The 17,651-nt window shown below is 32.0% G+C and overlaps 2 protein-coding genes across 2 annotated transcripts; both read right to left on the bottom strand.

Annotated features, from left to right (window-relative positions):
- Positions 1-889: 889 nt before the first annotated feature.
- Positions 890-6,212, bottom strand: LOC25487058 (probable sugar phosphate/phosphate translocator At3g14410). The gene is made up of 8 exons (XM_013608909.3): positions 5,903-6,212; positions 4,531-4,638; positions 4,416-4,450; positions 3,486-3,598; positions 2,962-3,223; positions 2,595-2,863; positions 1,635-1,783; positions 890-1,549 (listed from the first exon to the last, which is right to left on the bottom strand). Exons 1-7 carry the CDS (start codon positions 5,990-5,992, stop codon positions 1,656-1,658), a joined length of 1,005 nt encoding a protein of 334 aa, XP_013464363.1. The 5' UTR covers positions 5,993-6,212; the 3' UTR covers positions 890-1,549; positions 1,635-1,655.
- Positions 6,213-8,032: 1,820 nt separating this feature from the next.
- On the bottom strand, positions 8,033-12,305 carry LOC25487059 (O-methyltransferase MdmC). Its single transcript, XM_013608910.3, has 9 exons — positions 11,645-12,305; positions 11,501-11,554; positions 10,381-10,464; positions 9,666-9,791; positions 9,464-9,531; positions 8,990-9,059; positions 8,798-8,863; positions 8,648-8,725; positions 8,033-8,541 (listed from the first exon to the last, which is right to left on the bottom strand). Exons 1-9 carry the CDS (start codon positions 11,951-11,953, stop codon positions 8,500-8,502), a joined length of 897 nt encoding a protein of 298 aa, XP_013464364.1. The 5' UTR covers positions 11,954-12,305; the 3' UTR covers positions 8,033-8,499.
- Between the last annotated feature and the right edge of the window lie 5,346 nt (positions 12,306-17,651).

Genomic DNA, 17,651 nt, shown 5'->3' on the forward strand with positions numbered 1-17,651 from the left:
TAGCGCTTGGACACTCACATACATAAATGTAGGAGTGGCGGCATTTGATCTAACGATTTAAACATTTTTTTTTTTTTGTTAAAATAAGATGTGTGGTCCAAGCAAACTTTATTCCACAACAGAAAACTTTGATTTTGGCATAAGATGAGCCCAAGTCAACAAAAACAAGAGTCAACCTTCCTAAACTCGATATTAAATCAAACAATAACGAGAGTCAACCTTCCTAAGTACGGCACAAGAATTTCTCCCAGACGAATAAACAATAACTCGATATTACAGTGCACCAGTACCTCAACAAGAACCAACATTTGCATCTTCAATTGCAAAGAATAAGGAGCCTAGATAAGCCTCGATGCTATTTCAAATTTCAAGTAGACCATCAAATAGTCATTGTTCTCATGCCAGCACCACCCAGTCCAATTTCATTAGTTTTGATATAAATCATTTTTGGCAGAAGTTGTGTGTTTGATGTTATGGCTAAATTTGGTAAATGAAAATTTAGGTTAAACAGGAACAATGATCTATTAGATTGTGTTCTTAGACATTGCGGTGCAATCCTACCACATCTAAACTGGGTTTGTATATTTTTAGGGACTGGCGCCACCTGCTAACATCGTTTGCTAGATGTCAAAGAATACACTGATTGGTGGAGGATTTTATTCGATTGTGCCACAATGCACTTGATGGAAAATTCAGTGAGGAAAAATACGACACAAAAAAATGGTGATAGAGGGGGACCAGAGAAACTCATTGTTCTGTCCAGTAAATCTTCTAAAATAGAAGTCTTAGTAAATCTTCTAAAATAGAAGTCTAAGCCTGTGCAATGTAAATCAATAACCTTGTTACTAAAAATTTAAAAAGTTAAAACCTTGTTACTATCTGCAAGGGATTTGGAATTCAGATGTTAATTAAGCCATAGTATACTTCTGATATATGGCAACACTAGCTTTTATCACAAAGTTATAAACAGTAAATCATATAGGCAAAAAAAGATCAAACAGTGATGCCAAAACACAAGTATTCTTCAAATACATGTAGTATAGGAATAGAATGAAACATTCGTTCTAACTTTTGATCAACACCTGTCTCCCCTTAGAGACTCAGTAATGGAGTAGTAAACGTCTCCAACAATGAACCAATCACTATCAAAATACATTTTAAAAAATCAAAATAACCTTCCAAAGTTTTCATCTGTGCGACTGAATGCAGTACAAAAACCCCTGGCACCAGCCCAAGGCCCAATCATACTAAGATTGAAACTGGCAAATTGCTTTAAAAAATTATCACTCTGGATAACTTCAGAGTCCTCAAAATTCAAATGCCATGGCTTAGCACCTGTGTTTGAAAGGACAAAGTTTGTGTATTACATCTACACATATTACACTTGATTCTGCGCATTACTTTCCCGACTGAATTGTTTATAAGATTGAAGAAACTCCATAACGCTTGTTTATACCTATATCTATTACATGAACATTTGATGCATTCTTGCTACACTATCTGCGAACTGTGTTGCTATCTACTATATGTTCCCGTAGGGCATGAACAACTGGAAGGTATAAAAAGAAACACTATATAAGAAGAAGCAAAAATGTGGGAAGAAAAAGGATCAATTCAAACATATTTATACATACATTGAGTACTTCAGGCTGCTGCTATCTACTTATTAAAGGCTGAGACTCCTGCCTTGGGGTAGATTCAACAAGCTCAGAAGCATTTGAGGAGTCAGGAGTCGCTTCCTTTTTCAACTTGAAGTTATTATATGCTGCTACACCTGCAATGGCTGAATAAATATTTGCAATAATAATTAGCCATCGTTACGGAAACTGCTCATATTTCTAGATTCACATTTAATAAGATTCAGAGCTGCTACACATCCAAGCCTTACAACTAATCTAATTTGTATATTTTACCATTTAACTTTTAATTTGAATACAGTATTTGTACTTCTCTAAGGAATATTTTCAAAAATCAATTTTAAAACCTACATTTAATCCTCCACAAGCTTGTCTCCACACTCCAAACTACATCAGTGAGTATCATAACCAGACACAGTAATTTTTTATGATTTGAGACTCAGCATCTATAAAACACTTCGGAACCCAACTACTCTGAGTTGCGCTGGGTAACCCACTTAGGGATGAATCTCTCCCAGTGACTGCGTATGTATAACATCCTCAAGACTTAAATCCGACACATTACTTATAGGAAACCAAATTACTTACCATTACCACTTCGACCAATAAATGTTGATAAACAAAATAGAATACGCCACATGCCCACATCACTCTCCAATCAGTACCCACACCCTTATATAAAGGGACAAAAAGAGGAGAAACATGACTGTTGTTTGATCTAAGATTTGCATACAACAATGTCGGAAATGAAGGCATGTATTTGTTTGCTAGGTTTATATATGTTAACAAGCACACAGGCTTCCAGGGAACACCTAATACTGGACTACCCACCGTCCCTGGATTATGGAATATCTATGAGTAAACTATAGCAACTGAGAGAAATATTATGAAAAATCCTCAAGGGATTATCAAATGAGAAAGGAAAATTTAGAAGGTCAAACATTATAAGATACTTACCAATTCCATAGCCAAATAAATTGATGATTGTTAACTTTGTGTCAGCAAACAGAGCAGCAGACAGTAAGACAACCACCCAATCCTTAACAACTCCAGCAACACGAATGGTTAAAGCACTTGTGTGTGAAATCACAAGGAATACTGATAAGTTTAGAGCAAAAGTGCAAAGGCAATTGAGGATAAGTATAACAGGTGGGAAGTTCCATGTTCCATGGTCCTCCATCTTCGATCTCTCTAGAAATATCCATGGAAGGAATAAACAAAGTGCACTGCAGAAAAACTCAATATTATTTTCATAGCTATCGATATACACACGAAGCATGATAAACTAAAGCAACAATAAGTAAATTATTAAAAGAGCACTTGCCTGCAGGGACTAACATAATACATGACGGATATAGGATTCAACTTAAGACCCTTTCTCTTAACAAAAATTTCCATGAAGATAAGTCTTAGAGCTTCACCAACAACACCTCCCATTTGGTAAACTACTCCAATCCAGTTTATATTTATCTCACCATAAGAAGCTACTAGAACTCCAAAACTAATCAATGACATGATAAAAAGCATTCTGCAGCTCATCACCTCGAGTCCTGCAGCTACTCCAAGCACAAAAACAGCTACAGGCACTGTGATTTGCATTTAAAGAATGAGAGAGAATTTGCAATTAGTTGCAGTTTTGGAGGATAAGTATGGAATACAAATATACAATCATAAACTGTACACAGTCAGGGCAAGTTGATAAACCAACAAATCCGATTCTTTTAAATGTCATGATACATATTTAGCCATTAAGTTTACCATTGGAAAATAACTAGAAATCATACATAAATGGCTAAAGATACCTAACTATTGTTGAAAATAACAGAATCACAAATCGAAATAACTTACTAATTGCCTTCAGCATTTGTGCAAATGCAACAGAAATATACAGGTAGGCAGTATTTCCAAGCCAAAGTGTCATTGCAAACATGGCTCCAATTGGCACAACAGAAGAGGCATATCTGCAATAAGATATAATTACAACTGGAACTTGGAGACATCACAAGCATTTAATGAAATCAATTATTAAGGCACATGGCCTTCCTTGATGTTAATAAATGTAAGTTAACATCACAATAAGCAAAATATTTACAAAGACACTCGCACGCGGAATGTATGCACATATCCACGAGCATTTAACCAGCCCAACCCATGTTCACAAAATTAGAGAAAGTAAAAGATGACAATAATATCAATAAAAAAAAAATCCAAAAGGGACTAATCAACAAAGATGGAGAAATTTATGGAGCCGGTCACTTTGCAACTTCATTAGCATTAGTATTAGTTTTCAAAACAAACTGTGGCAGCTGAACCTAAAACAGAGAAAGTAATTTGTAGAGTAACTATGAAACAAATGGCTTGAATCTTGTCTGAAAATTGCCAAACACAAATACTAAAGGTGTAGCCATCCATTTTGAACTAGTTCACAGGAAATCAAACTCTCAAGGTAATCTGTCATCCCTCAAAAAATATCTTCTTGATGGTAATAAAAAATTAGCATCGTTATATCTCAAGTACCTTATAAGACATGTGTGACACTGATGACATATTTTGGGATTAATGGGTCAAAGTTGGAGGTATATATCCATACATGAAAATTTGCGGCTAATAGCTATTAGTTAACAACCTTTTTTAATCAGTACGTGTATTGTCTCATGATCCCACTTTTAACATTTCAGTGACCAACAGCCAGAGAAAGTAAGGAAAAACCAAAAATACACATACATGAAAACCTATAAATCAGCCATAATCTACAGAAATTGTCTTTTATTTACTTACATTTCAGGAGTCATTCCTTCCTCAACCTTCAAAACCTACAAGAAACATATAATTAATCAGTATTTCGTAATAGTAGCTGATCCAATAACACATTACACCAAACATTAAAACTTACCTTTAGAACTTTGGTTAATACAAAACATACAACAGATGAGAAGACCATGTGAAGTAGAGTCAATGCCAAAGGATAAGGAAAGTTAATTTCCTTAGAGGACAAAACCCACTGCAGACAACAAAATTGTAAACAAAAACAAACATATCCATCAGATAGATACATAAAAACATGTATGCAACTGTGCACGTTTTCTCTTCACTCATTTATCAAAACAAGCATAATGTATAAATCAATAACCAAACAGGACACGATAATACTTCCAAGGATCACTCAAAAGACAGCCAAACCATAAAGAAAATGCATTAGATACATAACAACATAAGTTCACATTGTCTCCTTCGTCCATTTCTCAAATCAAATATCCTTTTTGATTTGCCTTATTTGAGCTTATCTACTGTCATAAGTTTTGTGAGACAGTCTGGAAGAACTTATAAAAAAAATCTTATAAAATTGTTCATAAATTGTTTTCAGCTTATTTCCATAAATTTTCCAAGATAGCTTATGAGAACAACTTATAGCTTATACAAAAACAATAACTTATATTTTATCTTTTGTTATAGAAATAACTTTTATATAAGTACTTATCATGATAAGCACCACACTTGTGCTATAAGTTGCAAATAATTCTAAAGCAAAACAGGATACATCAATACTTCCAAAGATCACTCAAAAGACAGCCAAACCATAAAAATCAATAATCAATAATACAAATCCAAACAACAAGCATTGATGTAAGATACTCTACTATTAATTTACCACTAATAACATTCCACCAAAACAATAACTTTATTTTATCTTTTGTCACAGAAATAACATATACATAAGCACTTATCATCACAAGTGCCGTGCTTGTGCTATTCAAATAAGTTGTTTATCCAAACAAGACCATCATTTAAAAGCAAAACAGGATACATCAATACTTCCAAAGATCAATCAAAAGAGAGCCAAACCATTAACAGAATAATCAATGATCCAAATTCAAACAACAACCACTGACGTAAGGTACTCCATTATTTCCCACTAGCATTCCATCATCCATACACACAAACAAAAAATTGCTTAATCCCTTCAATTCTCTTTCACTAAAAACCCTATCTCAGAAAACATTAACATCTCAACTACTACAAAAAAAAAAAAAATTGCAAATCCTTAATAAGTCAACTACTGCTAAATATTTACAAATCCTTAATTTGATTCATCAGCATATATCAGATTCAAATTTCAATTTCAATCAACAACACAAACCTCATAAAAATTCAACCTAACCTCAAAAAAAGAAAAAAAAAAAAAAAACCAATCCTAGCTTATAAATCAACACAGAAACTTTTCTAGCATAGAAAAGCATGCAAAATGAAGAAGAATGAAAGGTAACCTTGTTGAAGAAAATTTGACCGCTGGAGAGAGCAATGTAGATAAGAAGATAAGCGTAGGTGAGAAAACCTTCATTCTTCCGATCCGCCATTGTTGAAAACACAAGCACACACAAAGAGATGAATTAACTAACCAAATTTTTCAGTGTTTAATAAGTTTTTATATGCTTTATTGTTCAGTGAGTTTGCGTGTTTTCAAATCTGCGTCATTAATTTTAATTTTCAATAAACAGAAAGAAGACGAAGAAGGAAGTAAAGTGGTATCACTCAGATCCTTTTGAACGGAGGATTATACGTGTAATTTTTGTTTCAGTTAATTTCTTATTACAAAATTTAATTTAAGTTAAGTTGAATGAATATATTTTCTAAAATGATTTTTGTTTGATTTTTTGTGTTTTTAATTATTTTTTCTAATTTTGTGAATGTATTTGGTCAAGCTTTGTTCTATAAAGTTTCTACTTTTTGATCAAATTATTATTGTTATCTTGACCAAAAAAAAATTAAAATTATTATTGGTATAACTTGCATAAAATCATGAAGCCTACACCTTTTTCCTTTTAAATGATAATCACACAATTGATAAATTTCGGGTTCAAACCTAAAATAAAGATGTTCAACTTAGCAAATTTGGTTTTGTGAGTTTAGTTAGACTTTATTGACAAGACTACATCTTTTTTATTTAAAAAAAAAAAATGTTTTGTTCATCGGTTGTGACTTAACGGATTTTTATTTTTTATTCCTTGTACATCTTGTGCTAGGAAGACCCTTGTGTTGTTATTATATATCATTTTAGCTTAAAAAAAAACTCATTTTTCATTACTTTATATTAAAAAAAAGATAAATTATATTAGTTTTAAATAAAAGATAAGATTTATAAATTTCATTTCATTTGATATTTAAAAAAAAAAAAAAAACACACAGCATTTTTCTAACTTTTTGCATGATTTCTGCACACTTTTTTTTACTCACATGCTATCCAGCGAGTCGGATCATCTCTTGCGGGACATGAATCCAACTATGATTTTATGAGTGTAAAAAAAGAAAAACCAAAAATTAAAAAGGGCTACACTTTTTCCTTTTTAAATGATAAAAACACACAATTGTTCTACCAAAAAAAAAAAAAAAACACACAATTGTTAGATCTCGGGTTAAACCTCAAATAAAGATATTCAACTTAACAAATTTGGTTTTTTTAGTTTAGTTAAACTTTATTGAGGCTACACCTTTTTTATTTAAAAAAACTCATTTTTCATTAATTTATATTAGTTGTAAATAAAGGATAAGATTTATAAATTTCATTTCGTTTTAATATTTTTTTTAAAACATCTCAACCATTTTCTTAATTTTCTTCGCATGATTTTTGCAAACATTTTTTTTTACTCACTCACATGATTTCTAGGGAATTGAATCACCTCTTGCGGAGGGCCTGAATCCAATCGTGATTTTGTGAGTGTAAGGAGAGGAAAATCAAAAATTAAAAATGAAGAGGTGAGAATGAGAGAAAAGAAAAAAATATTGTAGACATGAGCATCGATCTCTTAAGGAGTGTCATAGTGATCTTTGTACCAAAAATAAATATAAGTTGCATAAGTATTGTATGACATTGTAAAACCACTTATACGAAAAATAAATTCCTTAAAATATAATTATTGAAGATGGTCTTAGAAGTTAAAATTGAACATGCCTCATAAAGGGAAATTGTTCCCATAAAACAAATACTATGAATGATGAATCGTAGAGTTTTTTACAAGAAAATGATGTTATAGTTAAAATCTAAAATATTCAAATTTTAAAATTAATGACTTTTTTTATATCTCATTTTGATTTGTTCAAAAAAAATTCATGACTTTTTTTTAGCAATTAGAAATTAGAATTAGAAATATAACACATTTCTTAGAAGAATTAGAATTAGAATTAGAAATATAACACATTGCAAGTAGTCTCATTAGAAATTTGGCTGAAGAATTACTACTTGCAAGGCAAAGAATCTGTATGTTCATGTTGTAAATGAGACAATTCGTTCTGATACATTTTCGTGTTGCGCAAGGCACTCTCGCTTTGCGAAAGAGAGTTAAGTGAGTTTTGCATCGCGAAAGTGAGGTCACACTGCTTCTAATAATCTTGTTCGCGTCTTGAAAGTATAAAAATTAAGAATCTTAATTTATCAAACTTTTCATTAATAATCCATCTACACATCTGAATCTGTTTCCTAGTAGAATCTTAATTTATCAAACTAATAGTCATATTTGAAGTCTTCCTGCACCTGTTATGTTATCCATCCAATGAAAACATTCTCATTATACTACTCTCAAAGATTCTAACTTGTCTTGTTTCTGTCTTCCCTTTGATTCTCACAATATATCTGCCCCATAGAGCTGTAGCATGTAGGTGAATAGGTCACTACTATAATGTTTTCTAGAGCTTCAACATTTGTGGAACTAAACTACCATTCTTCATTATGCAGTTCTCCGGTCCTTCCGTAAATCTCAAGTTCTAAGAACATGTGATGACCTATATAACTTTGTTTTCTTCAATCTCGCATTAGTATAATTACCCTGAACGGTTCAATTGCAATGAGATAGAACTCTTCAAAAATATGTTATCTTTTCCGACAGATTGTCATCCCATCTCCAATAGGTACCTAAGACACCAAAAGAGAAGATATATTATATATATCAACCTGAGAGAATCTCACCGTAAGTGAATTAGAAGTGTATTAGTAGTTAGAAAAAACGGTATAAACTTACCATACTGATGCTTACACGCTTATCTTCCATTAACCGTTGATTAAAATTTCTAATGCTGATAGTTTTAGGGTCACTTACCTGCACATGGAACATTAGATGTCAAGGTCATTTAACTGGAAATAACGAAAAAATATGAAGCCATTTATTTACCAACGGATCAGCAACTTTTCCATGCCAAAGGACATTATCAATTACAATAAGACCTCCAATCCTCACCTGCAACAGCACTTCGTTAAGTGAACTGGTATAACAACTTTTGGGAAACAGAGTGAGAAGGTTTTAACTTTTAAGAAAAATATTACAGATTGAACGACAATGTTGGCTATTTTATAATGCTCTTACCAGTTGTAGTAGCATCTCAAAATATTTCTCAGTCATCCTTTTCTCAGCATCAATAAATGCAAAATCATAGCTGCATAAAAAGGAAACGTTTAAATTCTATTTTACTTGTTTTTTTCTAATTCACGTCACATAGTCTGCATTCTTAGAAAACAATAACCCTAAAAAGGAGAACATATAGAATGTAGAAGACCTCCCAACCACTACAGTCTAATGAGGAATACCAACACCCTGTTTGGTAAACAACTTAATGAAGCGCTGTTTATAAGTTATTTCTATAACAAAAAATAGAATAAAGTCAAATTGTTTTCATAATTAACTATAAGCTCTTTTCATAAGCTATCCTAAATAGCTTATCAAAATATGCTGAAAACAGCTTATGGAGATGTCATAAGTTATTCTCATATCTTGTTCAAGTAGCTAAGTTCAAATAATCTAGTTCAAACAGGCATAGAGTCTTGATGTTTAGAATCGTACCTTCCAGCTTCACCATTCATAATTAGAGATTCTAGGGAATCTGCTGCAAGTCCAAGTTTTACATCCACCTAGTGTCATTAAATTAAAACTTCAGAGAATTCAGGCGATAAAAATCCAATATAAAAATAGTCTATAAATTTCCATGTGAAAGTGTGGAACTACAAATATTTGGCACCTTATGGGATCAAAAGCATAAGTTTACCTTATGTGCAACACCAGCAAGCTGATAATACTTCTTAGCAACATCAAGAGATTTGGCATCTCTTTCACAGGCAACTAAACGACCTGATTCTGGAAGGACTAATGCTATGGCTAGTGAGGAGTAGCCCTGGTCAAATTAACAATATAATACCTCATCAATTAGTAAAGAAATATGTCAAGTTTAAAAATCTTGGCATGACAATGGAAAGAAACCTATAATATGCACATCATCTTTCACAAAAATTAAATAGATCCGCTCAACTGATGTGGTGCATTAGATTATTTAATTTTACGTTCATCATAATCTGCAAAGATTTGTTTTTAAACAATTTTTTACTTTTAAATCTTTCTATAGTATCATAGTTTCTTTACTCTTTAGATTCAAATGGTAAGGATATAACAAATGTAACTCCAAAGGGTATCACATAAATATTAAAAGATTTGAGTTTCATACAAAAATTAAGATTATAGAGACTCTGATGTGTACACAAATGAAGGTTCATAAATATTCGATGCCGTGTGGGTTACATGAATGTCTAGATCAAAGCGAACTGTGTTTTTTTGTTCCAATTAAAACTAAGACAATTTATATAACAAATGAAAGCCTCAATCAGCTGATATCTCTCTCAACCTTGTGTAGAACAAAATCTAATTGGTAATATATACTATATAACATTAAGAAGCTACAGCTATACTGTTAAAAATAAAGGACATACAGTGTAAACGCCGACTTCAATACACCGTTCTGCTCCAAGAATCTGCACAAGCATTGCCAGTAGTTGTGCTTGATCAGGAGACACCTGTTATAAAGACAATGTATCATCAACATTTTACTTCATAGAAGGCAAGTGGGATTACAATGTGCAAGATGACAGTACAGATAGAAGGAAAATTAGACTGCGAGTCTTTTTTTTTTTGTTTGACAGAAGAGACTGTGAGACTGATATGCATGATTTCCAGCACAATCATTTATTTCCTCCGCCAAATTTCACAATTTAAAACTAAACGTATACCAGTATATGCGTAGCATGGACAAGATATTAAGACAGACACCAAAACTAATAAGGTAATTAGCAATCAAATACGCGAGTCGGTACTGCAAAAAATGTATCTTGGACAAGATTTTAAGACAGACACGAAAACTAATAACGTACTAATTAGCAATCAAATACCAGTATACCAGACACCTGAAGCCTCTTGTTTTTTAAACTACCAAATGTAGGTTTGTTCTAATGTTTATGGGGTTAAAAGAAATACAGATAAATTATGCATAGAAAATCTAACTCTTTGATTAGGCATCTAAAAAATCAAAATTCATATTAAAATTATTAAAACATAATTTTTTTTTTAATAAAATACAAACGTAATTTGTCATTTTACATCATATCAATATCATGCTATTATTTTATTCATCTCAAATATAAGATAGGATAAATGATTATCATGTCTATATTCTATCCTACTCTTATCCATTCATCCTTATCCAATCATGTCTACCAAACAGGGACTTTACGGGATTGAAGTTTTCACCTTTCAAGGGACATTTTCAGTATATTCATAGTGACAAGGACCAGTATGTTTAAAACCAACTACACTGATTCAAAACTACTAGTTCCCTGGTCAGTGTAGATTTCCACATCAACTACTTAGAAGAAATTACAAATCATGTATAGCGTCAATAGAAACAAACAATAATGAATTTAATGTATAATTATGCTTCTCTACTGACACAAACCCTAAAGTCCGGTAGAAACCCCAACTTGCATAGTGAAGACATATGTAGAAGCAAACAATTTGGTTAGTAAGCTGTGCAAATAACAAAATGATATGAGATACCTGCATTTGGCTTCCATGCATAGATGCAGTCTCCGCTCGCAACTGCCTTAGAATCTGAAATACAACCAATTGATATCAGTTATAACATATGCTCAATAAAAGGAAAGTATTGGTATACAAATGGGAATCTTCCTTGATTCTCACCTCGGGTTCCCGAACATTTTCAAGGACATAATCATACAACCGGGGTGTAAGACTAACAACCTGCTTATTCCCATATTTTTCATCACTAGCAATAACAATCTCACAACTGATGGAACTGTTTCTTACAAGCTGCTTATACTCTTTCAATCTTTGAGCTTTACTAGAACTGGTAACACCCCAAGTTGTTGCATAATTCAAATTAAATCTTGCACAAGGTCTCACTAATGAAGTTACATGTTCATGAGGCAATGTTAACCCATGATGAAACACCAAGTTAATGCTACTATTTGTCATTCCTATAATTACCATTATACAATACTCCAATCTATCTTCCACGTAACTCTCTTATTTTCCTTATTCTCAAAAGCCCTTTTGCCTATTTCTCTCCCAGTCAATTTTACAAACACTTTGTGGGCAATAATTCAAATTCTACACATAAAGGTAAAAAAGGGTGAAGTGAATCCTAAAGAGTGGGTGAGTTCACTCAATCATTTTGATAATCATTTATTTTGTTCGTATTTTCTGTTGACACACCTAGGCACACTGAGTACAAATATCTATCTCCAATTCATTTATTTCATGAAGAGTTTATTAATCAATTTGTTGTTTCTATTGATGGACAAATTTAAGCATCGGTATATATATCGTAGGGGCTTCATCGTTGCCTCTTCGCAACATCCAACAGGTCAGCCTCAGTGGAACTGTAAAATTGATCCTTAGATTATTCGTATAAATGGGGTGTCGGGGTTCGAACCCCCGCCTATGAAGAAATAACAAAATTATAAAGTATGGATCGGATAAACCGACGTGCTCTAATACCACTATGTAACTCCCTAAACCCCAACTTTGGAATATTCAATAAAAAGAATGAATAAAAAAAATAAAAAGAATGAATTTTAATATAAGATGTTATTCCTCCTCGTCATTTTTCAAATTCATATTACAAATGTCATAATGCTAAAACTTCATATATTATTAAATCTCGATTCAGTAGCTGAATAATTCGGCTGTCATAATAAAAACAAGTTTAATTCTCATTGTCAAACTTCGTATCATAAATTAAATAATAATCCTAAGATCCTAGTGTTACAAATCAGAGCACTTTCCACTAATAAGAGTGATGGTAGAAGAGAACTCATGTCGCCACTTTCTAATAATCCCGCAACTAGAGCTCCTTCAACCCGTATGGACCCCACATGTACGGACACAACAACAACAAAGGGGTGAGAATACACATCATAATATTTAGTTGGGATACATGAATAATTAAATAAATCATCATAACATTGCTAGGCATCATTCACAAATACACTCACTTTACTTCTTCAAGTTATACATCAGTTACACATATCATTAGCACATACATCAGTTACACCTATCATCACCTATATACAATGCACTTCATTTCTATCACCTTTCTGCATGCCGGTACCTGATCGTCTTTTTAATGTATGTAAGAGTTGTGTTATTGAACATACATTCGTCTTTCATCTTTTGTCCTTTTTATGCAATGTGATATGATGCATGAAGACTCGTTAAAAACCACATAGGAAACATATCAACAACATATCATCTTTATAACATAATTCATATCGTTATACTACATGTTATTATTAAACAAGTAAGTCATTCGTCTTTATTCGTCATTCATAATCATCATTCATTACATCATTCATCGTTGTCGTTTAATAATCATAATATCATCATATACCATCATCGTGCAAGAAGAACATCTCATCATAAATCATCATTATACAATGATAACTTATCATCATCAACTAACATCTTATATGAACATATATACATATTTCATTCCTTAGTTAATCAATACTACATTTAGAATCCACACTCATCATTAGTTCTCTCCATTACTACATCTTTCATCCTAATATCATACCCTATTCTTCATTCATAATTTTAGATGTTTACTTCTCCATTAACATTTCTTAGAACGTCTTCCATCTATACAACCATGTTTTACCTCACCATCGTCATTACCTCTTTCATAATTATTTTTCTCATTAAAACAACTTTATATTATATTACTTCATCTCACGTTCATCGTCATTTGTAACATCAACCATTTCAATAATCTCACATTATCATTACTTTCAACGTCAGAAACTTTCTCCACTAAAATTTCATTACACTTTAGGGTTCTAATATCTCATTACCGGTCATTACTATTATTATCGTCAATCATTATAAACTATTATCTCTTATCTACTTTCTCATTCATCTCACTACTATCATTATCCATAACACCATTCATTACTTAATACACAACTCCATATCTTCGTTTACATTTCGTCTTAACAATTCTCTCATCATCCACAATCATCTAAATTCGACCACACTCGATTCGTTATTCTTTATTACACCTTATAAATTCCTGTCTAACAATCATCTTAGGCTCTTTGATTACCTTGGGAAAATTACTTGGTTACCTTTGATTATTGCAACCCATCACTCTATAAACCTTTTTATAATCGTCTTATTCTTCTTCAACTTAATTCGTGTTTTAGACTCATAAGGTGACCATGCTATTTACCCCGTTATAGTCTCGTCTTATTAATCATAAGGAACTTGATATTTATCCTTACCACAGTTATTATCACTCACCATATCCATTTATTTAACCCACCTTTCCTTATCCTCGTTTACATACACCTGATCGCTTCTTTAACATTACCATTTACCTTGACTCTTTTACTCTTCAACCTAACAAGCTTCCTAAGATCATTATCGGTATAAGGATATTATGTTTAACCTCATCAGTTATCCGAAAACACATACTCCATATCCCCTCTTATTGTCGTCTTTTTCACCTCTTTAACTCATCCATATTTTATGCCCTATCTTCATACTTTCGATCAATTCTAATTACCATCGATCATCGTAACTACTACCACCGTATTTTTGGTTTATTCTACTTTATAACCTCTTAATTAATTTACAACATTAGACTCTTTATATACTCCAAGGGATCACTATCACCATTGTCTATCTACATTGAACTACACATCTATATCTATCTTGGCTTCACCTTCTACTGCTTAAACTACTTCACATTTTAGGCTCATCACTAAGTTGAGGAACTTATGTTTATCATAATCATCTATCTTAAACAACTCCTCTATATCTTCTCCTATCATTTTATTTCACTTAAAATTTTCAAGTCATCTTTAACATCATTAATCCTCATATGCCACTATTGTCGGTTCATGTTTCAGACTCACTATTATTTTGAGGTAATCACTTCTAATTATTCCTAAACACACACTCTCTCAGTTAGGTATATAGCTTAGGACCCTTACTTTTACTTTTCACACTAACGAATTTCTTAAACTCACTATTGTTTTCAAAGATGTTTTAGAGTCCATTGAATTATTGTGCTAAAATTTCATGAAAAACGCAGCATGACCAATGTGCAGTATTTTGATCATAACTCAAGTTGTATATGTCCAAATGGAGTCAAACCAAAAGCAAATGAAAGATAACATCCACATCTACAACTTTCATGAATACACCTAAACCCAATTCGGAACATAAAGGGGTATAAAGGTTGGTTTTCGTAAGGCTGAGAAAAGTGTATGACCGTGCAATTAAAAGTGCACGACCGTGCGTTTTTAAACACACTAATGGGGAAATTTGATATAGCAAAACATACGGTCCGTGTGCCTAACACGCACGGTCGTCCGTCTTACCCAGGATGTGAAGAAATCACAGTTTTCTATGATTTTGCCTTGAGGGACCTTCCTAAACTTCATTTTTCGTCACCCTAAGGTTACCCTATCATTCTAAAACCAATTTACACCCTACCTAAGCGATTACACTATTTACTCATGATCAAATTCTCATATTAATTGACCTAACGTTAGTTTTCTCAATTTGCATCTTTTAACAACAACAAGAAACATCATCAACGTTATTTCACGACCATTATTCACCATGAATCATATGGTATCATCATCAACACATCATACAACAATATTCAACCCTAAAATCAGAATAGGATACCCTAAGATGAAAAGATTATCCCTCTTACCCTTAATCCCTCTGAAATACGGCTTTTGACTATCCACTCCGCAACTAGGGTTTTCTTCTTCTCCTCTCTTCTTTTATTTGGTTTCTACGTTCAACAAAAAGGTGTTCTTTCTGATTCTAACTTTATATTTATACTAGGGATAATGGGCCAATCATTATTTTTCTCTCCTTCACATACCTTAATTTTACTCTCTCCTCCCCCACTTATTTATTACTTCTATTCCATACCTCCCACCTCTATATTACTTTTATTTAATTCTTCCCCTCATCATATTAATCCTCACATCACATTATTAATCATCAAAACTCGATCTTCAATAAAATAATACAATACTCAATCGAAAATGCATCATCACTACAACAATAATCCATATTCCACATATTTAACCTCATGAAATTAATTAAATAGTAATTCAGGGTGGTGTTACAGAGAGCATGTTGATTCCTAATTTCACGATAGTCAATCGTCACAAACAAAGTTATTATTTCCAAAAAGAAAAATTGCACGTATTGGCAAAGCATCATGTTCCCGGTTTCAATGCCTACTCCAAACCTAAATTCAAATTTACCATATATTGATCATATGTCAAAGGTCATGAGAACATATATTGAAAAAATTGTGAATTTTAAAGGTGATTGGTATGTTGCAGATTATGGGTTGTAGCTTAACAATGGGTATGGAGGAAGAAAGTTATCTTATGATTCACATTGCCCTTATTCTAGAGTTACAAAATCATAAGACCGACTATCTGCAAATATTTGGGTCTGAGTAGTGTTTTAACTATATCATAAATGGTTTGTATGCTCCCAAAAATAGCGGTGGAATTGCATACAAAGATAAGTGATTGACATTACCGAACATGAATCACATTGTTGCAATTTGTTACAACAAAGTTGTAGTTCAGTTGACAAATCCCAAAACCAGTATAATTGAATTCTCAAGGATAGAAAAAACATATTTATAGAAATTGAATCATAATTAATGGAATAAAATTCAAATTGTTTGAGGGTAATTTATGTATATTAAAAATAGAAATAGGCTACACGAAGAAAACTTATGTATTCTCTTTGTTTTTTCTTTTTTTTACTAACTATGTTCTCTTTGTTAACTTAGGTCGAAATACTTCATACAAACCCTGTTCTTGATTCAAAAGGTAAAGAACTTTCTTTTGTAACTTTCGGATGCTTATTGTTTAACACAAAAATTACTCTACACTTTGATATAAAGTAAATTTTTAATAAATTGTTTATAAAAATTTCGGATTCTTAGATTTCTAAAATTGTATAAGCAATTTTTTTTTTTTGGGTTAATGGTGCTTTACCCCCTGTAATATAGGTCATTTTTGGTTTTCCCCCTGTAAAATATATTTTTTGATTTACCCCCCTTAAATATTTTTTTTTGGAATACCCCTCTAATAGGTCATAAAAAAACGCAGAATTTTTTCGTTTTTTTATGACATATTAGGGGGGTATTACAAAAAAAATTTATTTACAGGGGGTAAATCAAAAAAAATATTTTACAGGGAAAATAAAAAATGACCTATATTACAGGGGGTAAAGCACCATCAATTTTTTTTTTAATTTTAGGCAAGACATATTTGTAAGATGGAAAATGAAAGAAGATGGGAATTTAATCAGAAAGTCAGTGGAGGATGTAACATCGAACAAATTCGACATATGTGGTTGAATTGCAATCAGTAACATTTAGCAATTACATGATTATATGTACTAAAACATTATCTCAAAAGAGTGGTACCAATATATGGACACATTTTTTTCTACATAAAAGAAATTTGAGGTAGACAATTCATACATAAACAATAACCCGTAAGTTAAAAACCAATACCACAATAAGACGTAAAATCAAACAATGTCACATAAACATAGTTGATGATGGTGTAAAATTCTTTTATATTGTTGGTGTATATAGATTAAATTATTTAAGAGTAAACTTAAGTGC

This window comes from Medicago truncatula, chromosome 2, assembly GCF_003473485.1.
Source record: "Medicago truncatula cultivar Jemalong A17 chromosome 2, MtrunA17r5.0-ANR, whole genome shotgun sequence".
In the NCBI taxonomy this organism is placed as follows: Eukaryota; Viridiplantae; Streptophyta; class Magnoliopsida; order Fabales; family Fabaceae; genus Medicago; species Medicago truncatula.

Coding starts and splice junctions, on each gene's coding strand:
- LOC25487058 (XM_013608909.3), bottom strand. CDS start 5,992: ATGGCGGATCGGAAGAATGAAGGTTTTCTCACCTACGCTTATCTTCTT. Junction 3,599..4,415: donor GAAGGAATGACTCCTGAAAT/GTAAGTAAATAA, acceptor ATCTTATTGCAG/ATATGCCTCTTCTGTTGTGC. Junction 1,784..2,594: donor TTTATTTGGCTATGGAATTG/GTAAGTATCTTA, acceptor ATATTTATTCAG/CCATTGCAGGTGTAGCAGCA.
- LOC25487059 (XM_013608910.3), bottom strand. CDS start 11,953: ATGGTAATTATAGGAATGACAAATAGTAGCATTAACTTGGTGTTTCAT. Junction 9,532..9,665: donor TTGCTGGTGTTGCACATAAG/GTAAACTTATGC, acceptor TAATGACACTAG/GTGGATGTAAAACTTGGACT. Junction 8,726..8,797: donor GAAAAGTTGCTGATCCGTTG/GTAAATAAATGG, acceptor TTCCATGTGCAG/GTAAGTGACCCTAAAACTAT.